At 45.5% G+C, this 18,729-nt stretch overlaps 1 protein-coding gene across 2 annotated transcripts in view; it reads left to right on the top strand.

Annotated features, from left to right (window-relative positions):
- Positions 1 to 489: 489 nt before the first annotated feature.
- The window catches only part of RANBP3 (RAN binding protein 3), a 36,472-nt gene continuing 18,232 nt past the window's right edge, over positions 490 to 18,729 (top strand). Inside the window, exons 1-6 of one of the 2 annotated variants that reach the window (XM_066634772.1) lie at positions 490 to 534; positions 5,415 to 5,470; positions 14,533 to 14,569; positions 15,711 to 15,800; positions 17,293 to 17,364; positions 18,540 to 18,605. In XM_066634772.1, coding sequence (XP_066490869.1) covers positions 513 to 534; positions 5,415 to 5,470; positions 14,533 to 14,569; positions 15,711 to 15,800; positions 17,293 to 17,364; positions 18,540 to 18,605 — 343 coding nt within the window. In that variant the 5' untranslated portion in view covers positions 490 to 512. Of the gene's footprint in view, positions 535 to 5,414; positions 5,471 to 10,384; positions 10,469 to 14,532; positions 14,570 to 15,710; positions 15,801 to 17,292; positions 17,365 to 18,539; positions 18,606 to 18,729 lie in introns of those variants that run through there. The other variant, XM_066634774.1, reaches the window with a different exon arrangement.

Genomic DNA, 18,729 nt, shown 5'->3' with positions numbered 1-18,729 from the left:
CATGGGATTGGGCTCTAAGGTTTCCACATTTACCTGGGAGTAAGCCCAATTGACACAAATGGGATTTACTTCTGAGTAGACCTGCCTATGATTGGGCTCTAGTGCCGTTATTTCTGTAGCAGGGGAGAAACTCTCCCACAGCAGCCCAGTCTTCAGCAGGTCTACTCAAAAGTAAGACCCACTTTGTTCAATGGGGCTTACTCCCAGGGAGGTGTGCAGGGGCCGCAGCCTGAGCCCGCCTAGTCCTCCGACTAACTACTCTGCCTCTCGCACTATCCCTCCCCAGGTCCCTTCGGGCCGGCGGCGGCGGCGGCGGTTATAAAGCCTCGAGAGCGAGCCGCGCATGCGCAGAAGAGACGACGGAGGAGGCAGCAGACCGCCCTTTCCCTCCTCCCACCGCCGTTCCCTGTCCTGCGCATGCGCTGTGGCGCCCGCCGCGCTTCTATAGACCGGGCAGACGGCTTTTGCCCGTCGTTGGCCCGGTGCATTGTGGGAGTGATTAAGGAAGTAAAATGGCGGACCTGGCCAACGAAGGTAGGCGGCGGAGGCAGGAGACCGGCCGGGGAAGGGGGGGGGAGGATGAGGGGGGCGGGGTAAGTCCTGGCCAGGCAATGGGCGCTGCGTCCTGCTCGCTCCCCCCAGGCGGGGAGGCGAGAGCGCCCCTGAGCATAAGCAGAGCGCACGGTCATCGAGCGGGGGGGGGGATGAGAAGAGGATGGAGCAGAGCCAGTCCTGGAGGCATCTAGTGGCAGGGAGTTCCCCAGGCTGCAGTGAGAATGGAAAAGGAAGGGCACCTGAGCATGGGTGGAGTGCCTGGCTCTGGGCAGCTATCTGTTCATGCACACAGGCACACCCTCTCTCAGGGCATAGAGCTTTGCCAGAGGATGAATGGGTGGGAAGAGCTCTCCTGAGCATGGGCCAAGGGCCTAGGCCGTGGGGGTAACAGCTTCAGCCTGCAGGGGTCGGTTCCTGGCAGCGTCGTTTCCACCTTGCCTCTTGTGTGTGTGTGCGTGCTGGGGGGAAGGATGGCAGAGTGATGCTGAGAGTGAACAGATTGCCTGTTGAGTGTTGGGAGATGCCACCCTGACAGGGTTCACTCCCAGGCTATAGGGATGAATGCTTTTCTAGGTTACTTGAGGTGTCTTAGCACAGATAGTTTAGTTATACAGTATTCAGATAGGTTCCAGCTCTGGAACACGCCCCTCTCTCTTGTTCGGTCTCCCACCTGTCAAGGAACTACTTTCCCTCTTCTAGACAAAAAGAGAGAAATGCACACACATGACGAGTCAAATTTTATAAAGGAAAGAGTGCCTCTGAGCATGGCTAGAGTTGGGATTGGGTGAGCAAGGTAGGCCTTTCTCATTCACATATACATCAATAGGTAGATGCATGTGTGACGCACGCAGAACATGCTTTGTAGGATGCTTAAGCCATTTCTGCCCAATGTTACATAGACCCAATAGGAATCAAATGTGTATGCATGTGGGCTGGACAGAAATGGGTTGAGAATCCCTGGAATATGTGAATTAACCCATTTTTGCCTGGCCTACAGGTGTATACATTTGGTCCCTGTTGCAGCTATGCAACGTTGGGCAGATTAATAATAAAAGTTCCATGCTTCTGAGCATGGGCAGAATGATTATTTCTTCCTACCTATCTGAAATAAAGGGAAGATGACTTTCTCTGGGCATGTGTACAGCTCTGCTGATCTCTCTGTCCCGCTGATTCCCATACAGAAAGAAGTGGGTGGAAGCTCTCAGGCTTCAGAACTGGCATCTCTATCACTTGTATCTTCTCCCTGACTCGTGTGTAGGAAGAGCTGCTTAAGATGCTCTGGAATATGTGAATTATCCACCCTTTTCATCATTTTCTCTTCTTTTCCACCGATTTTTAGACTAAGAGAGAAACGGGAATATATATGAACTAATAAAAAAGGTGAAAGTGCTTCTGAGCATAGATGTACACAGATAAGGGGAGAGGGCTCTCTGTCATGTTTGTGATTTAGCATCTCCCTGTCTTTGTCACTTCTACTATTTCTAGAAAAATACAGAGACACATACAAACTAAATCCTGACATCTTTCCTCCCTTGATTCCTAGAAGAAGAGAGAAACTGCTGGAGGTATCCAGAAATGGCTTTGGGCACTATAGCTTAGATGAACGTACCTTTGAGCAAGTGTAAAATGTCTGCTCCTCTCTTACATCCAAGACAAGGGGAGTGAGTTTCTCTTTCCTTCCCACTAATTCCTTGGCAGAGAGAATGATTCTGAGTTATCCTAACCAGTAATGCAATATGAGTGCTCTGGAGCACATACAGAGACCTCAAACGAAGACCATGCAAGACACTGAGAGTTGGTCGTCTTGAGCAACACTAAGCTTTCTGTATGGAACTTCTTGCAGGCTGGAGAGGCATTAATTTATTTACATGTAGGCATGTAGCAGTGCAGTGTTTAGTTCAGACACTGCAAAGCCAGGCTGGATCAGAACAGTCTCACACAGTATGTGACGTTAGAAAAGATTGAACTTCTGTTCTGTCTTTGCCCCAGTCCTGAATGATTGCATTGCAAACAGTAGTGTGACTTAATGGGAGGAAGACAGGGCTGCTCCTAGCTTTGCAGTTACTCTCAACCTTGTGCTGTGCTAGCAGGAGGTCCCCAAGCCTGTGTGAGGAGACTACAGCACTTTCCTGCCAAGGCAGTTACTCTTTCACAAGTGGTTGGAGCTGCCCTCTTCTTCTGTGTCTGCTGCTGATGAGTGCGGCTGCGTTCATGTGATGAGCACATTCCACAGCTGATCTTTGCAAGCTTCTCCCCCTCCCCACAGTTTTGTCACATGTAAGTTGCAGTGATGATGTGATCAATCATCATTTGGAGAACTATGAATGGGAGCTGCTGATTACCCCCCCCCCCAACTTCCCAGCCTCATTTGAGAGGCTTTTCCACAGTTAATCCTCTCTCACCCCATTTGACCAGATGCGTCAGAAGTTCGTTGCTGTGAACGCGCCGCTTTTGTATCAAGCTGCTCAGACAGTGGAGAGCAATAAACCAACTGGCCCTCACTGCGAGGGGTGTTTAACAGTAGGAGGCTAGCTGCTCAGCCAGACACTTCTTAAAAGTACTCCTGACAGTTGGAATTTAGTGATTTAAGAAAGGACCATCACTCAGTTGAGGAGCACCTAATTTGCATGCAGAACATCCCAAGTTCAACCCCTGCAGCATCTCCAGTTAGGCTAAGAAAGACCCTTGTCCAAAATCTTTGAGAGACACTGCCAATTGGTGTATACTGAGCTAGATGGCCCAGTTGTCTGATTGTGGAAGGCAACTGCACCTCTTATGAATTTCTATGAATGCCTCATCAAAGATAGAATCTCAAAACACATAGATGAACAGGCCTTGCTGAGGGAGAATTAGCATTGCTTCTGTAAGGGTAAATCTTGCTTCACGAACCTTATAGAATTCTTTGAAAAGGTCAGCAGGCATGTGGATGCGGGAGAACCTATCTGGACTTTCAGAAGGCATTTGACATGGTCCCTCACCAAAGGCTACTAAAAAAACTCCACAGGGAATTAGAGGGCAGGTCCTCTCCTGGATTGAGAACTGGTTGAAGACCAGGAAACAGAGAGTGGGTGTCCATGGGCAATTTTCGCAATGGAGAAAGGTGAAAAGCAGTGTGCCCCAAGGATCTGTCCTGGGACCGGTGCTCTTCAACCTCTTCATAAATGACCTGGAGACAGGGTTGAGCAGTGAGGTGGATAAGTTTGCAGACGACACCAAACTTTTCCGAGTGGTGAAGACTAGAAGTGATTGTGAGGAGCTCCAGAAGGATCTCTCCAGACTGGCAGAATGGGCAGCAAAATGGCAGATGCGCTTCAATGTCAGTAAGTGTAAAGTCATGCACATTGGGGCAAAAAAATTCACATGGCTGATGGGTTCTGAGCTGTCTGTGACAGATCAAGAGAGAGATCTTGGGGTGGTGGTGGACAGGTCGATGGAAGTATCAACCCAATGTGCGGCGGCAGTGAAGAAAGCCAATTCTATGCTTGGGATCATTAGAAAAGGTATTGAGAACAAAACGGCTAATATTATAATGCCATTGAACAAATCGATGGTGAGGCCATACCTGGAGTATTGCGTCCAGTTCTGGTCACCGCATCTCAAAAAAGCCATAGTGGAAATGGAAAAGGTGCAAAAGAGAGTGACTAAGATGATTACAGGGCTGGGGCACCTTCCTTATGAGGAAAGCCTAAGGTGTTTGGGCCTCTTCAACCTAGAAAACAGGTGCCTGAGGGGGGGACATGATTGAGACATACAAAATTATGCAGGGGATGGACAGAGTGGATAGAGAGATGCTCTTTACACTCTCACATAACACCAGAACCAGGGACATCCACTAAAATTGAGTGTTGGGAGAGTTAGGACAGACAAAGGAAAATATTTCTTTACTCAGCATGTGGTTGGTCTGTGGAACTCCTTGCCACAGGATGTGGTGATGGCATCTGGCCTGGATGCCTTTAAAAGGGGATTGGACAAGTTTCTGGAGGAAAAATCCATTATGGGTTACAAGCCATGATGTGTATGTGCAATCTCCTGATTTTAGAAATGGGCTATGTCAGAATGCCAGATGCAAGGGAGGGCACCAGGATGCAGGTCTCTTGTTATCTGTTGTGCTCCCTGGGGCATTTGGTGGGCCGCTGTGACATACAGGAAGCTGGACTAGATGGGCCATGGCCTGATCCAGTGGGGCTGTTCTTATGTTCTAGGTAGCTTTAAAAAACCTTCATAATCAGACCCATAGGTTTCAGAGGAGAACATGGGTGTTGATCGGAGTCCATGTAAATATTGGTGATCTGTAGTAGCCACTTAATGGTGATGTTGTCTGTCACCCTGTGTTCTTAGAATTTTTTGAATCTTCTTCCCCACCCCTGATCTGGGCACCTGTATTTTATATAATTCTCTAAGGCTACAAGTCTGAAAGTTAAATTATCCGTATATGATAGGAAGTAAGCAGCCTTGAAGTTCATCACTGGTCATTAGTCAAGATAACCACATCAAACTTCTGTGTTTAGAGTCAGTCTACCACTGTCGCCAGTTGCCTGTAGGCAAGAAACAACAGGAGAGGACTGTCATCTTTGTGCAAAGCTTCACAGAGATATCTAATTGACTGTTTTGGAAACAGGATCCTGGAGTTGGCAGACCTCTGGTCTCATCCAGCAGAGCTTTTCTGATTTCCTAGCTCACCTTCAGTCATATGCTATTGGAACTTTTTTGTATCAATGCACGTATGTTTGGTGGGAAAGAGGGAACTATTGTCAATTTAGAGGTGATGGTTTTCAAGTATATCTGAGGGGAAATCAACACTCCTGCCTCTTTAAATATTAGGTAAAACAACTCCTTTTCCCCTCTCCATCTCTTTACAGAAAAGCCAGCCATTGCGCCTCCTGTCTTTGTGTTCCAGAAGGATAAAGCGCAAAAGGTAAGGAAGGTCCTTCTGTCTCTTGCAAAGGGCTTCTCAGCAGTAGAAGTTGAGTTTGCCAAGGGGCTGTTTTGGTTAGAAATTGCAGGACGGGGGAGAATGTTGAAGGCTTCAGACTTGAACAGGATAGACTTTGGTTTCAAACTTCCTACCTGCAGGCAATAATGTTCAGTGATTTGTGTGCTGAGGAACACCCTGCATATGGCAGAGACACCTGGGGAACATTCTGAATTTGACACTGAGCCACATGCAGGGCATGACCAGGCCCAGCTTGACCTGAATGTCCTCCCCAGAACACAGCTGAAACTGCCATGTGGCTGCACATTACAAGCAAAGATTGGTTGTGGCTGAGCTTCCTGTTGAAATGAGGAATTCCAGGGTCTGCAAATGGGGGTAGTTCCCTAAAGGGGCTGGGGCATGGCAAGTTCTCTTTGCTGCTGGGAAATGCAGTTGGGAGCCTCTTTGCTGCTGGGAGACTCGTAAGACGTAGCATCAAATATGATGAGGGAATAGCATTAATGGAAAAGGCGTTCCTGGTTTAGCTGCTCACTGGCTTCTTATCTGTCTTTTCCTACTGCTTCTTTAGTAGAAGTGGTGCAGCTTCCAGAACAGTAGGATATACAGATCTGAGAAGGTAGTGACTAACCTATGATTGGGGTGACATGTTTGTCAAATTTGGCAGGAAATTACTCCTGAGAATAGGATATATCCCATCATACTATATATTTTTGGTCTAATATATTCATGGATTACCTTTTTCTCAAGCTGCACTTACAAAAGACTGTTGTGTGCTCTAATGGAAATGTTGGGGAGATCTCTTATATGAAGGGAAGTGGATTTGAGATCCTCCCTGAAGAGGAGGGGTTGTGCTTTAAGTTCCAGGCTTGTCTGCAGTTCACCTTATAAGTTATGTGTTGGTCTGTTCTTCAGTCTAATAAATGTAGCTCCCATTTCCAAACGTAACTGGGGACATCCTCTGAATTTTACAGACCATTTCTTAGAATATTAGTGGTTCACAGATGCATGGAAAACTTGATGTTTGAACTTGTTCAGGAATAATTTTAAGATGATGAGCGTCAGACTGTTCTTTAAAAGTGTGGCCCAGTCTTTTTCCTGACACTGTTATCCTTGGGTTGATGGTGTTCAATTTAAGCACCATTTGAGCAAGAGAAGGAAGAAAGAAAGAAAGCAAGCAAGCAAGCAAGCAAGAGAAGAAAGATGTATGGTTATTGGGCAAGCCACAGCTCCATGCTGGTTTTGAGTGGTGTCAGCAGCCTCTTGATTCTTGAATCAACCCATGGTGAGCTCCAGTGTCATACTGGGACATGTAATGCATACCAGTGTAATACATGGAGAATCTCTTGTCCCCAAATGCTGTGCATTGTGCTCACTGCTGTAGCCTTGTCTATATTGTATGAATGGACTTGCCAGATATTTTTGTTTTGCGACTCTTGCTTCATAGGTAAGGAAACATCTTTCTTATGAATGTCTTGGGGGTCTGTGCTTTTTGATCCAGTCATGTTAGGCTACTCGCCTACAGCAAGAAAGAAGGGTCTGTAGGTGACCAAGCAAAGAATTAAGTTTTTGAAAATTGGAAGAGACTGGCATTTTCTCCTGCCTTGCCTTGCTTTTCAGGCTGTTGATGTGGTGCACATGGCTTGTATCACTGTGGCTGGTGTGGATTTATTGGCATGGTTGTTCTAACCTGTTCACAGCTGGTCTACTTAAGGGTGGCAGAACAGGCAAGTGGCAACTAGAATATTCAGGCGGAATCTCATGGGTCTGTGGAATCCTGAATGGGTTGAAAATATCTGTTGCTGTGTGTGTGTGTTTGTGTTTGCTTTTACATAGTCCTTACAAAGTTCTAGGAAAGATAGGCACTAGAAGAAAATTAGCACCACGTTTCAGAAGCAGACAGTTTGATGGCTCTGTGAATTTCTCTGATTGACTAAGCAAAGTCTGTATTTTTAACACACGCATTGGGGCAGAGCTGTACCTCAGTGGTCAAGCACTTGCTCTGCAAGCAGTAAGTCTCTTTCGGTCTCTAGCAACTCCAGGTAGGACTGAGAAAGATCCCTGTCTGTAGAGTTGCTCAGGTCTGCTCAAAGATCTCGACTCAGGCTAAGGTGGTTTCATATGTTCTTATATCTTTAAGTGCTATTCAAAGGCCTTGTGGGGAGTGTATGGCTGCCTTGAAATGTTGCACTGGTGAATCATTCAAGCAAAAGTTGTCCACAAGCCTTTTCACTTGAGCAGTTCGTTGGATAGGATGGCTTTGGAGGTTCTCTTTATTAATGAGGTGAAAGTTGATAATGTGCTAAAAATCAGGGAGAGGAGCATGAACACACTGTGTTGCAGATTTCCATAAATTCAAATACTCTTTGGAGCATGTCTTATTCAGAGAAGTGAGAGAACTGCAGATAAGTCATGTTGGCAAAGGCAATATGTGAATCTCTGTGGCTGGTGCCCTTACATTTGCCAGGTTGTGATGGCAGCAAAGACAGCCAAGGTTAGGAAAAAAGATGTTCCCCCGCCAAAATGAGGCCTACTCCATCCTTCTGCTACCTGCCACTGAAGGGCCATTGTCTTCTTTACTCCCAGTCCCTTGCAGACTAAAAGGGGTGTTGCATTCAGGTGAGGACCCCCAGGGAGAAGTGGAATCTCCTTGCAGCCTGTGGGTCACCCCAAATCATCTGGGGAGTGCAGCTTTAAGCGTCCAGCCCCCCCCCCCCAGTTGCTGGTGCCTATCTTGCTCCTGTACAACCAGAATTTGCAGGGGTAATTCAGAATCTACCACATTTCTGGTAAGGCTCTTGGGTTTCTTTTTTTTTCCCCTTTTTTCCCCAAGCATTTCTTTCTTTTCCTCTAAAACTTGACAGCCGTCAAGCTATTGTCGAGCTGTTAACAACTGTCAGGCCTGTAATGTTAATGGCTTCTTGGCAACTTAAATTCCCCTTTCAAAAGCCCGCAGCTGGTCCCTCCATGCCATCAAAACACACCATGTTCATTTTTTTAAATCAGGGGACTATTTAGAGAGGATAGTTTCTCTTAACCTGTGAGAGACAAAGGTGGTAGGTATCTCTTGGTCTGGATTCTGTTTACATTTAGTGCGTACACCTGCCTTCTGTGAAAGTATCTCATCACTTTCCCCAAAAACGGAACAGAATACACTATAATAGAATTCTATGATCTTTTGCCACCTGCTGCTGTATTATCTTGGAATTGCAAAGTCTATCCCAAGCAGGCAGATCTTACTGCTTGAACTTTAGCAAGGATTCATGGGGCAGGGGCACAGATAACACAGGCCTACAAAATTGAGGGCCAGAAAAGTTTTTCCCAAACTTTATGGTGGTTTGATATGATTTTGGAGTGCTGATTCCAAAAATGGCATCCGTTTTGCCCTATCAAGTCTAGTTTTGGAGATATAGTATAGCCTCATTAGTGAATGGTTCAAGCAGCTTCCTCATGAGGAAGCCATGGTGTAGGCATCCTCATGAGGAAGCTGCTTGAACCATTCGCTAAAAAGGCTATGCTGTGTCTCCAAAACTAGACATGGTAGGGCAAAACGGATGCAGTTTTGGGAATCAGGACTCCAAATATACCCAGGAATTGGTGTAACGTTTAAGGAAGCAAAATGTGTGTTGGCCTGTGTAATGCCTCTTTTTTGCACAGGGTTGAGAAGAGGAAAACAATCTGAGGGGGGAATTTGTCTTCCTGAAGGCAGCTGTGCAACCACTGTAGGAAACAGAAGGCTAGGCTGGATGGACCTTCTTTGGTCTGATCCAGCAGGGCTCTTAGGATGGGAGGTAAATGGAGTCCCATGTCCAGAGGTAGTCTGCCTCTGAATACCAGGTGCCAGGGACAAAGAAGGGAAGATCATCACTTTCATGGCCCCCTTGTGGGCTTCCTGGAGGCATTTGTTGATCACTGTTGGTATCAGGATATTGAGCTAGTTGGACCCTCGAGGTGCTCTGGCAAGATCGCTCTTATAGTCCTATAAAGAGTTGTATATGTGACAGACAGTTCTGTTAACCATGAGAGCTAAGAATAAAACCTCCATGTTTAGGAGTAGTCTACTACTGAATAGCAGCTAATGGGAGACTGACAACTGGAGAGTGCTATTGCCTTCCTACCCCGCTCAGGGGCTTCCTGTGTGCAGGTATCTGTGTGATCTCCTTAAGAAATGGGATGCTGGACTGTCTTATCTAGTGAGGCTGCTCATGTGTGTTGAAAAAGTTTCTTGTATGCAGCTTCTTACCCAGCTGAAATGAAGGGAGTAAACTTACTCACCCAGAATTCTTGCATGTGCTCTTTGGAGAGTGAAAAATAAGTGGTGTGGTAGTCACAAACCAAAGTCACAAAAATTAGGTGGAGTGATGTGTCAGAAGAAGTTCAAAATTCAGAATCTGTGGCAAAGTCGAACCTCGGCCGTTTGGCCATTGTTCTGTTCCCAGAATGAGAAGTTGGTGTGCTTTTGTGAGCAAAAAGGGGGGGAAAAGTTGAAATGCAGAAGATGTTTTTGGTTACACTTCCTTCATGTGCAGAACAAATCCATGATGCAAAATTATATTTTTAGACACGGTTGCTGAATGTCATTTCTGGCCAAGAGCATGAAGAACTGACACCTGACCAGGGCTGTAGTGGAGCACATGCTTTGCATTTAGAAGACTCTAGGTTCATCCCCTTCCAGCACCAAGGGCTTTTCCAGTCAATTGATCTCAAGTAGCTGTGCTGGAAAGGATTGCTTCCTAAGAGCTGCCACTGGACAGGTGGTAAGCAGGCCCATTGGCCTGGCTTTGGGGTAAAAGCACCTTCTTTTGCCTTCTATTCTAGTTTTTGCAATATTGTGCTGTCTAATCAGAGCGGGGAAATGGTGTTGGTTTAAGAGGAGCCTTTGAGGAAGCAGAGGGCCTTGGAAGAAAGGAAGCCCTGGAAAGGAGTTTGAACTTCTAAGTGGAGACCACGGATCTCTCTTGTTCGTGCAGGTTGACACAAATGGTAAATCTCTTCCCGTTTGTAAACACTTCTCTTCTTTGTTGCCTGGTGTGATCCTTAGTTGAAATAAAAGACCAGGCGAGGGCTAATAATTATGTCCCAGCCTTGGAAAATTTTTGCACCTCTGTGGTAAATCGGAGGACTTCCTTGATGACGCATAGGTGGGTGTGTATGTGGACAAGTGTGCGACCCTATGCTGCAGCATCAAGGTTTGAGTGACCAGAAAAGGTCTGTATACTCTGTTGCATGCTGCCTATGAACGATGCAGCAGGAAGTGAATTGAAATGTTTTACAATTTGCATGGAGAGCATAAACAATGTTTCCAAAGGGGTGTGGTTGGTTTTTTCTTTAATCCCGGTAATACTTGAGGCAGGTTTATCCCCCTCAGGCACCCTTGGTGTTTTCAGAACCTGGTGCAGAGCCTTACAGCATCACAGATATATTTGGGTGGCATTGTAGCCTCCTCTTTAGGCAGGTCTTTAGAGGGGAACAGGGACTCTTGTGTTGTAATTGTGGTTTTGAGCAACTGAACCAGGTATGCTGTGAATTAGGGAGGGGTGTGCTGGGAAGATGAACAAAAAGGTTTTGTATTGACAGATTGGGGGGCTTAAATAAAAATCCAGGGAGTAGCTCAGGTGTATTTTTAAGGGGGGTGGCAAAAAAAAAAAGAACACAGGGGACAGGGGCTTTGAGAGTGCTGTGGGTACTGTAGCGCCTCCTCCCAGCATTCAAAGCAGCAACCCACTTTGAGCTGTGAAGCTAGGTGAGATCGAAATACAAGAAGAAAAGTGCAAGGTTTCTACCACACTTACTTGCAGCCTCCTCTCCTACAGCACCAGAACACAGTACTGTACATTTCTTGACTGGTAATGGTTTATAAATATACTCATGAAAGCAAGTAGCCCACCTGCCCCTCATCCCCCTGTTAGTCACCTGTAACCAAGAAGGAGAAAAGAACCAACTTTTGTCAGTTTTCCCAACTTGGTCACTTGGAGGGCAACATATACTCGCCATGGGCGACCAGATGAGTGGTAAGTTATTGTACAGATTCTCTCCCATGTAAAAAGAGATGTGCCTCTTTTCACTATCTGCAGTTTTTGTAAGTAATTTTAAAATATTAAAATCTGCTTACCAATTAATTGGGGAACTTTTTAGTTGATTTTTGCCTAGTTCATTGACTCAATACCAGAGTCTTATGCAGAGGTCCAAAATATATTCCCACTTCTTTTTGGCTTTTCTTTTTCGGTTCATTCTGTATCCTACTTTGCTCTCAGCAACCAAGATGTGATGGTGTGCCCCAGGAATTGTCTTTCTCTTGCTGCCTCTTCATGAGTCTTGTCACTTCAGATTTGTAAGCTGTAGGCAAGGACTGGTTTCCATTCCAATCAAAACTTTAGATATAGGCTGATGGGTTCTGAGCTGTCTGTGACAGATCAGGAGAGAGATCTTGGGGTGGTGGTGGACAGGTCGATGAAAGTGTCGACCCAATGTGCGGTGGCAGTGAAGAAGGCCAATTCTATGCTTGGGATCATTAGGAAGGGTATTGAGAACAAAACGGCTAGTATTATAATGCCGTTGTACAAATCGATGGTAAGGCCACACCTGGAGTATTGTGTCCAGTTCTGGTCGCCGCATCTCAAAAAAGACATAGTGGAAATGGAAAAGGTGCAAAAGAGAGCGACTAAGATGATTACGGGGCTGGGGCACCTTCCTTATGAGGAAAGGCTACGGCGTTTGGGCCTCTTCAGCCTAGAAAAGAGACGCTTGAGGGGGGACATGATTGAGACATACAAAATTATGCAGGGGATGGACAGAGTGGATAGGGAGATGCTCTTTACACTCTCACATAATACCAGAACCAGGGGACATCCACTAAAATTGAGTGTTGGGCGGGTTAGGACAGACAAAAGAAAATATTTCTTTACTCAGCGCGTGGTCGGTCTGTGGAACTCCTTGCCACAGGATGTGGTGCTGGCGTCTAGCCTAGACGCCTTTAAAAGGGGACTGGACGAGTTTCTGGAGGAAAAATCCATTATGGGGTACAAGCCATGATGTGTATGCGCAACCTCCTGATTTTAGGAATGGGTTAAGTCAGAATGCCAGATGTAGGGGAGAGCACCAGGATGAGGTCTCTTGTTATCTGGTGTGCTCCCTGGGGCATTTGGTGGGCCGCTGTGAGATACAGGAAGCTGGACTAGATGGGCCTATGGCCTGATCCAGTGGGGCTGTTCTTATGTTCTTATGTTCTTATGTAGTTTGTATTCCACAGTGTGCACAGTACTACATTCAGACAATGAGTAACTTGCTCTTGCGATGCTGTTTGCGCTGATGGATGTGACCCCCTGTACTGTTCACTGGCTCCTGCTTCATTTCAGGGTTGCCTGTCTACGTAGGCAGAGCAATCCAAACTCACCCCTGAGCGAGCACAAGTCCTTCACACGGCTCCCAAGTTTTGGGAACGTGCTATAAATCACATTCGTAGCTACTTGATTGCTGACTAGGCCAGTGCAAGGATGTGTGCTGGCCCACTGGCACTGGATTCTACCCTGGAGAGGGTGAGTTTGTTCAATCCAGCGAGGCCGGCATGGGGGTTTGGAGAGGGTGGCAAGAAGTGGGAGGATGGACTTGGAGGGGGTTGGGATCTGCCAGATCCCTCAGGCCAAATCCCAGCGCCGGCCCAATCAGCCTTACATGAGCCACTTGGATTTGCATCAGTGATTTTGCTGGTGCAAATCCAAGTAGCCCCTTGGGGTGGCTGGTGGGTGACACGAAGTCCCACTTTATCTTAAAACGGTTTGGAGCCAGGTTGCCTGAAGTACAACCTCCTTCCATAGGATTTTGTCCATCCTCTGAGATTGACCTGGGGAGCCATTTCTTGTGTCCCACTTTGCCTAAGTGCAGTTTCTGAGGATTGTGTGGTTCAGCACCCAAGCTCTGAAACATCTTGCCTTGGGAGTTCAGTATAGCACAGGAGTGGGTAAACCTTTTTGCCCAAGGGCCACTTTGGGGTGTAGAAATTGTTTGGAGTTTCTCAGTGCACACTTGTTATAATTATCACCATAACTTTGATTTCAGCTCTGTAAAAAATATTTTGTATTCCATTCTTTTTTGAACACATGCCATTCACTGCCCACTCCTCCTCCTCCTTGCCACATTCACTTTTGAATTAAAGAAAAGTTTTCCTCTCTTGCCCTGTCTCTTGTATACTGCCTGTCCTTTTGAACCTGCAGTTCTATCAGGCAGGGCACACGCTCATGTTCAGTTCCAGTATGGTAGTCGGTCAGTGTTCACCTATGTCCTGTTTCAGTGTGTACATGTACACCACTCCCACATTTGGGATTGAGGCTGCTTCATTTAGGCTGGCAGTATCAGGTATGTGTGCATGTGGAAGAAGGGTTTGAGGGCTGGTTTATTAGGCACAGGCAGCAAGCAGTTGGAGGGCCAGATTGGAGCTCTCACAGGCCAGATCCAACTCCCAGACCTTACTTTGCCCACCTCTGGTATGGCTTCCTTGCTGATGATTTTCTCTTTTCTGCTGGAGATATTTTAGCCTGCCTGGAAAATGACCTTCACTGGCTCCTCTAGAGTAGCAATTTTCAATGTTTTTTTTCTCACAGCACCTTGACCTCTATGGTCTTTTCTATGGTCTTCACCTCTTGTGATGTCACTTCCAGCTTCCAGAGACTTTTCCAAGTTCCATGGCTTTGTTTTTAGGGCAACTGTCTGTAGCAAAAAATTGTCTGTCCTTTGCCACTGCCGCAGAGTGGAGGAAGAGGGACAGACAATTTGTTGCTACAGACAGTTGCCGTAGAAACAGAGTTGCAGAACCCAGAAGAATTTGTTAGCTGTTTTAAACTGTGGCACACCTGCAGACCTTTTGCAGCTCACCAGTGTGCTACGACATACTGGTTGAAAAATCGCTGCTCTAGAGGCTGTTTTATCTTCTGCTTTGGTATATTTTTGATTGATCTGTATCTGATTTTGGTTTTGTACTGAATCACTGCTTCATACAGAAAGGTAGGACAAAAATTATCTTGTATGTTCATTTTGTTTCCTTTTTGTTACAGAGATCAGCAGATGGATCAAGCCCAGAAGATGGGGAAGGTGAGGGAACATGTGCCAGCTCAGGGCCAGTACTGAAATTTTTATGTTCTTGGGGAGGGCATGCGGATTCCTGCACTGGATGCTGCACACTCTGTTAGTATGATGGACATGGGTATACTGGAATGTTTGAGCCCAGCAGCAGGGCTCTGTGTGCACATCTCTCTCAGTAATTCCAGCAGCAATTTAAGGCACGGTTCAGATAACAATAAACCCTGTTTTAACATTTTGTTTGAAACAGGTCTATTGGTTTTGCCCTTCCATGGATAAAATGTATAATTCTCATTGATCTTCAACTCTTGGGTTGCATCCCATCCTAATAATCTAAAAGATTCCAGCTGGATTAGACCCCAAAGCTCCATCTAATCTTTTATCCTGTTCAGCACAGTGGCCAACCAATGCTAACAGGAAGTAAGTGGCTCACCTTGTTGTTCATCTCCAGTGACTGGTACTCAGATATATGGCGCCTTTGAACATGGAGGTTCTGCTAAGCCATTGTGACCAATAGCCTTTGATAACCTCTGTACTCATTTGTCTGATGCTCTTGGAAAACCATCTAAGTTAATGGCTATCACCACATCAAATGGCAGCAGGTTAAGTAAATGAGATCTGGGCTCCCTTTTTTGTCAAACCCAAGGTGGATTGCACCAGTAACAGCACTCCAGCTTTTAAAAATTTTTATTTTAGTCTTCTTTAAAGGGGGAGAGTACATTTGGGAAAATGCAGAGCAGGAGAGGATGATCAGATGCAAAGTGGGATGGTGCTGTTTTGATTGTTGGACAGAAAAGGGTGTTGCTCCCAGCATGTGAAGGGCACCAGTCAAAATTCTGTCCTTTTTTATGTGGTCACTCCTGAGAGGGGAGAAAATGAGCATATATAATACATCAATGAAAAAGAAGTCTTGGCTGGCAGCTTTGACTCTTAAGGTCAAAGACAGGGTGCTTTCTTGACAGCTACTTGAAGGACCCCTCCATTAATCCCACAACTGATGATCAAGTGTGTATCTGTTCATCAGGCACCTTTCCAACTGTATCTACTGTTTGGATTTCCCATCTTGAAGGTGAGAGTAGGTGTGTGAAAAGCAAATATTTTCATCCTCTTTTTTTTTTTTTTTACCATCCTCTTTCCCTTCCCCCTTCTGCAGAGTCGGACCGAGAGGATGGGAGTTACTGTCCTCCTCCCGTGAAGCGTGAACGGACCTCTTCATTAACACAGTTTCCTCCTTCACAGTCGGGTAAGAGAAGAGAACCCTTTCTCCTCTCGCTCTCTTTCTTCCATCTCTTTCTTCTTCAGTCCTGCTTCCTAGTTTCCCTTGAAAGTGGATGTGTAACTTCATGCCGTTCTGTGTCTTCTTATACTCCCTTGAGATCTGTGGGCAAGGAAACTGTTGGGGTATCTACCAAGTGCAGTGTCCCCAAATCATTTTTCATTTCAATTCTCTTCCAAGAACATCGTCCTGTTGGGTCCAACCAAAGGTCCAGGAAGTCTGGTATCTTATCTCCCACAGTCAAAAAGATGCTCCATGAGGGCAATAGTCTACTATAGCCCCCCACCCCAAACTTATATCACAGGCAGAGGTTCAGAGGTTCAGAACATGGAGGTTTCAGATAGCTGCTGGCAAACTCATCTTCTCCTGTAAACTTGTCTTGTCCTTTATTTAAAACCACCTAAGTGAAAGGCCATCACCACCTCCCAGGCAGCAAATTCGATAAATCAGTGATTCTTACACATTTAGCACCGGGACCCACTTTTTAGAATGAGAATTTGTCAGGACCCACTGGAAGTGATGTAATGACTAGAAGTGACATCATCAAGCAGGAAAATTTTTAACAATCCTAGACTGCAAGCCTACCCACTCTTACCCATGAGTAAGTCCCATTTACTATCCTTGTTAAAAGCACAGGTCTGTAACATTTCCCCAAATGCAGTCACACGCCATGGTAGCATCAAGCCTAATATATTAAAAATAAAATATTGAAATTGAATGGGGACCCACCTGAAATTGGTTCGCGACCCACCTAGTGGGTCCCGACCCAAAGTTTGAGAAACACTGCCATAAATGAATTGGGTGAAGGGCTTTTTTCATCTGTACTGGATCACCTGCCAATTAGTGTTTCAACTTTTTCATTTCTGTTCCACAAACAACATTATAGCCAAAGCAGCTCACAACATCTACAAATTTCATAGCAAATATCACGGTTGTAATAATGTATACAGAAACAAAATATGAATATTTCAGTAAAGATTTTATTTAAATAAGCATACTATGATCTCGCTTAGTAATCAGGACCTCAGCAGTTCGCCGAATATTTTGGTTGCATTTTATTACTATGAGTGTATTTTAACCAGCAATGAGGCAAAAACCAAATCCGTTCCTAGGTGGTACAGTTAAGAGAGGATTGACCTTTGCAAGGACGTTGCAACGTAGCTTGAAGTACATGTAACTACCTTGGCCATATTTATTTATCTACCCACCCTTTACTTCTTTCCTCCTGTTGTTATTCCACTCTCTATTTTATGTTATAAACTCTTTGGAAACAGGGACCTGGTGCTGTACAAATAATTAATAATACCATAGAGAGCTCTGGGCAATGCAATTCATAGTTCTTGTGTCTTGAAGGAGTTTTATTGGGGAGGGGGGGGAATTAGAGGGAAGGCATTTTCTATAGCAGACACTACTTCCAAGTGTGGTTATGCTCTGTCTCTTCTTCTCTCCCTGGCTGCAGTGACAAAGAACAATGTTTTCATGCCATCAAGCTTCTGTGAACCTTCTGCTGGGAACTCCGACTCTGAACCAGGTGAGTGTCCTAGCAAGGCTTGTTCAGCTGCAGTTTGTGGGGGGCGGGTGGAGCTGTTGCAGGCAGAGAGAATGCTGCCAGCACTCAAGCTGGACACCCTCTGTTCATTCCCCTGTGTTGCTATTACCTCATGTGTTACATGTAGGCTACTTGCTATTTTTCACACAAAACCTTCTTCCTTTTGGGTCTTACTATCAGGAAGTTGAACTATAATAAAAATTGGTTCATCTTGAGGTTCATTAGTACCTTTTCAGCTCTCCCATTCAGATGCTTTAAAACAGGGGTACCCAAACCCCGGCCCTGGGGCCACTTGCAGCCCTCGAGAATTCCCAATGCGGCCCTTGGGGAGCCCCCAGTCTCCAATGAGCCTCTGGCCCTCTGGAGATGTGCTGGAGCCCACTTTGGCCCGACACAACTGCTCTCAGCGTGAGGGAGACTGTTTGACCTCTTGCATGAGCTGTGGGATGAGGGCTCCCTCCACTGCTTGCTGTTTCACATTTGTGATGCAGTAGTGGCAGCAAAGGAAAGGCCATCCTTGCTTTGTGCAAGGCCTTTTATAGGCCTTGAGCTATTGCAAGACCTTCATTCACTCATTTAAGTTCATCTTTAATATATACATTTATGTAAATGTATGTAAATTTATTCAAATGTTAAATGTAAATTAATTCTTTTTTTCCCCGGCCCCCGACCCGGTGTCAGAGAGATGATGTGGCCCTCCTGCCAAAAACTTTGGACACCCCTGCTTTAAAAAAGTGATTTTATATGGTTCAGGCACCCTGGACCTGGTTCCATGGAGAGTAATATGAAACTCTCTTTGCTTGTAACATGACTCTCTGAAATGAATGCGATGATTATGTACCTTGAGAGGGTAAACAATTATTTTTTTAAATGTTTTTGATTTTTTAAAAATGTTTTTACTAACAAAATACATACAATAGAATAAAAAAAGAGACGGGAAAATTAATCATTCATCATACAGTTGTAAGATGAGTGCATGATTTTTGAACTGCCTGTTTTGAACTGGTTACCATTTGGGGGGCTTAGGTTTAGTTCCAGTTCAAGCCAACCAAGATATTTTGGGCACTATTCTGATTCATTTTGGCCATGGCCTTTTCTCTGCCCACCCCCACCCCGCAGTCCTGCCAGCTTATTTGTCTTTTTATGGTTAATCCTAGAGGAAAAAAGCACTGGATTCAGATTGAAACCACCCACCCTTATCCATGGCCAGGCACCCAGTGCAGGTAAGCAGCACCTTTTCGAAAGACCAAGCAAAAGCAAACTCTACAGACCTGAACTGATTTATTGTTATTCCTTCATCTCATGGAATTGTTCTGTGAAGGATAGTGCTTGGAATCTCCAACAGGG

This window comes from Tiliqua scincoides, chromosome 8 (assembly GCF_035046505.1).
Source record: "Tiliqua scincoides isolate rTilSci1 chromosome 8, rTilSci1.hap2, whole genome shotgun sequence".
NCBI lineage: Eukaryota > Metazoa > Chordata > Lepidosauria > Squamata > Scincidae > Tiliqua > Tiliqua scincoides.
The sequence above is the reverse complement of the archived record's forward strand: the minus strand, read 5'-3'. Positions and strand labels throughout refer to the sequence as shown.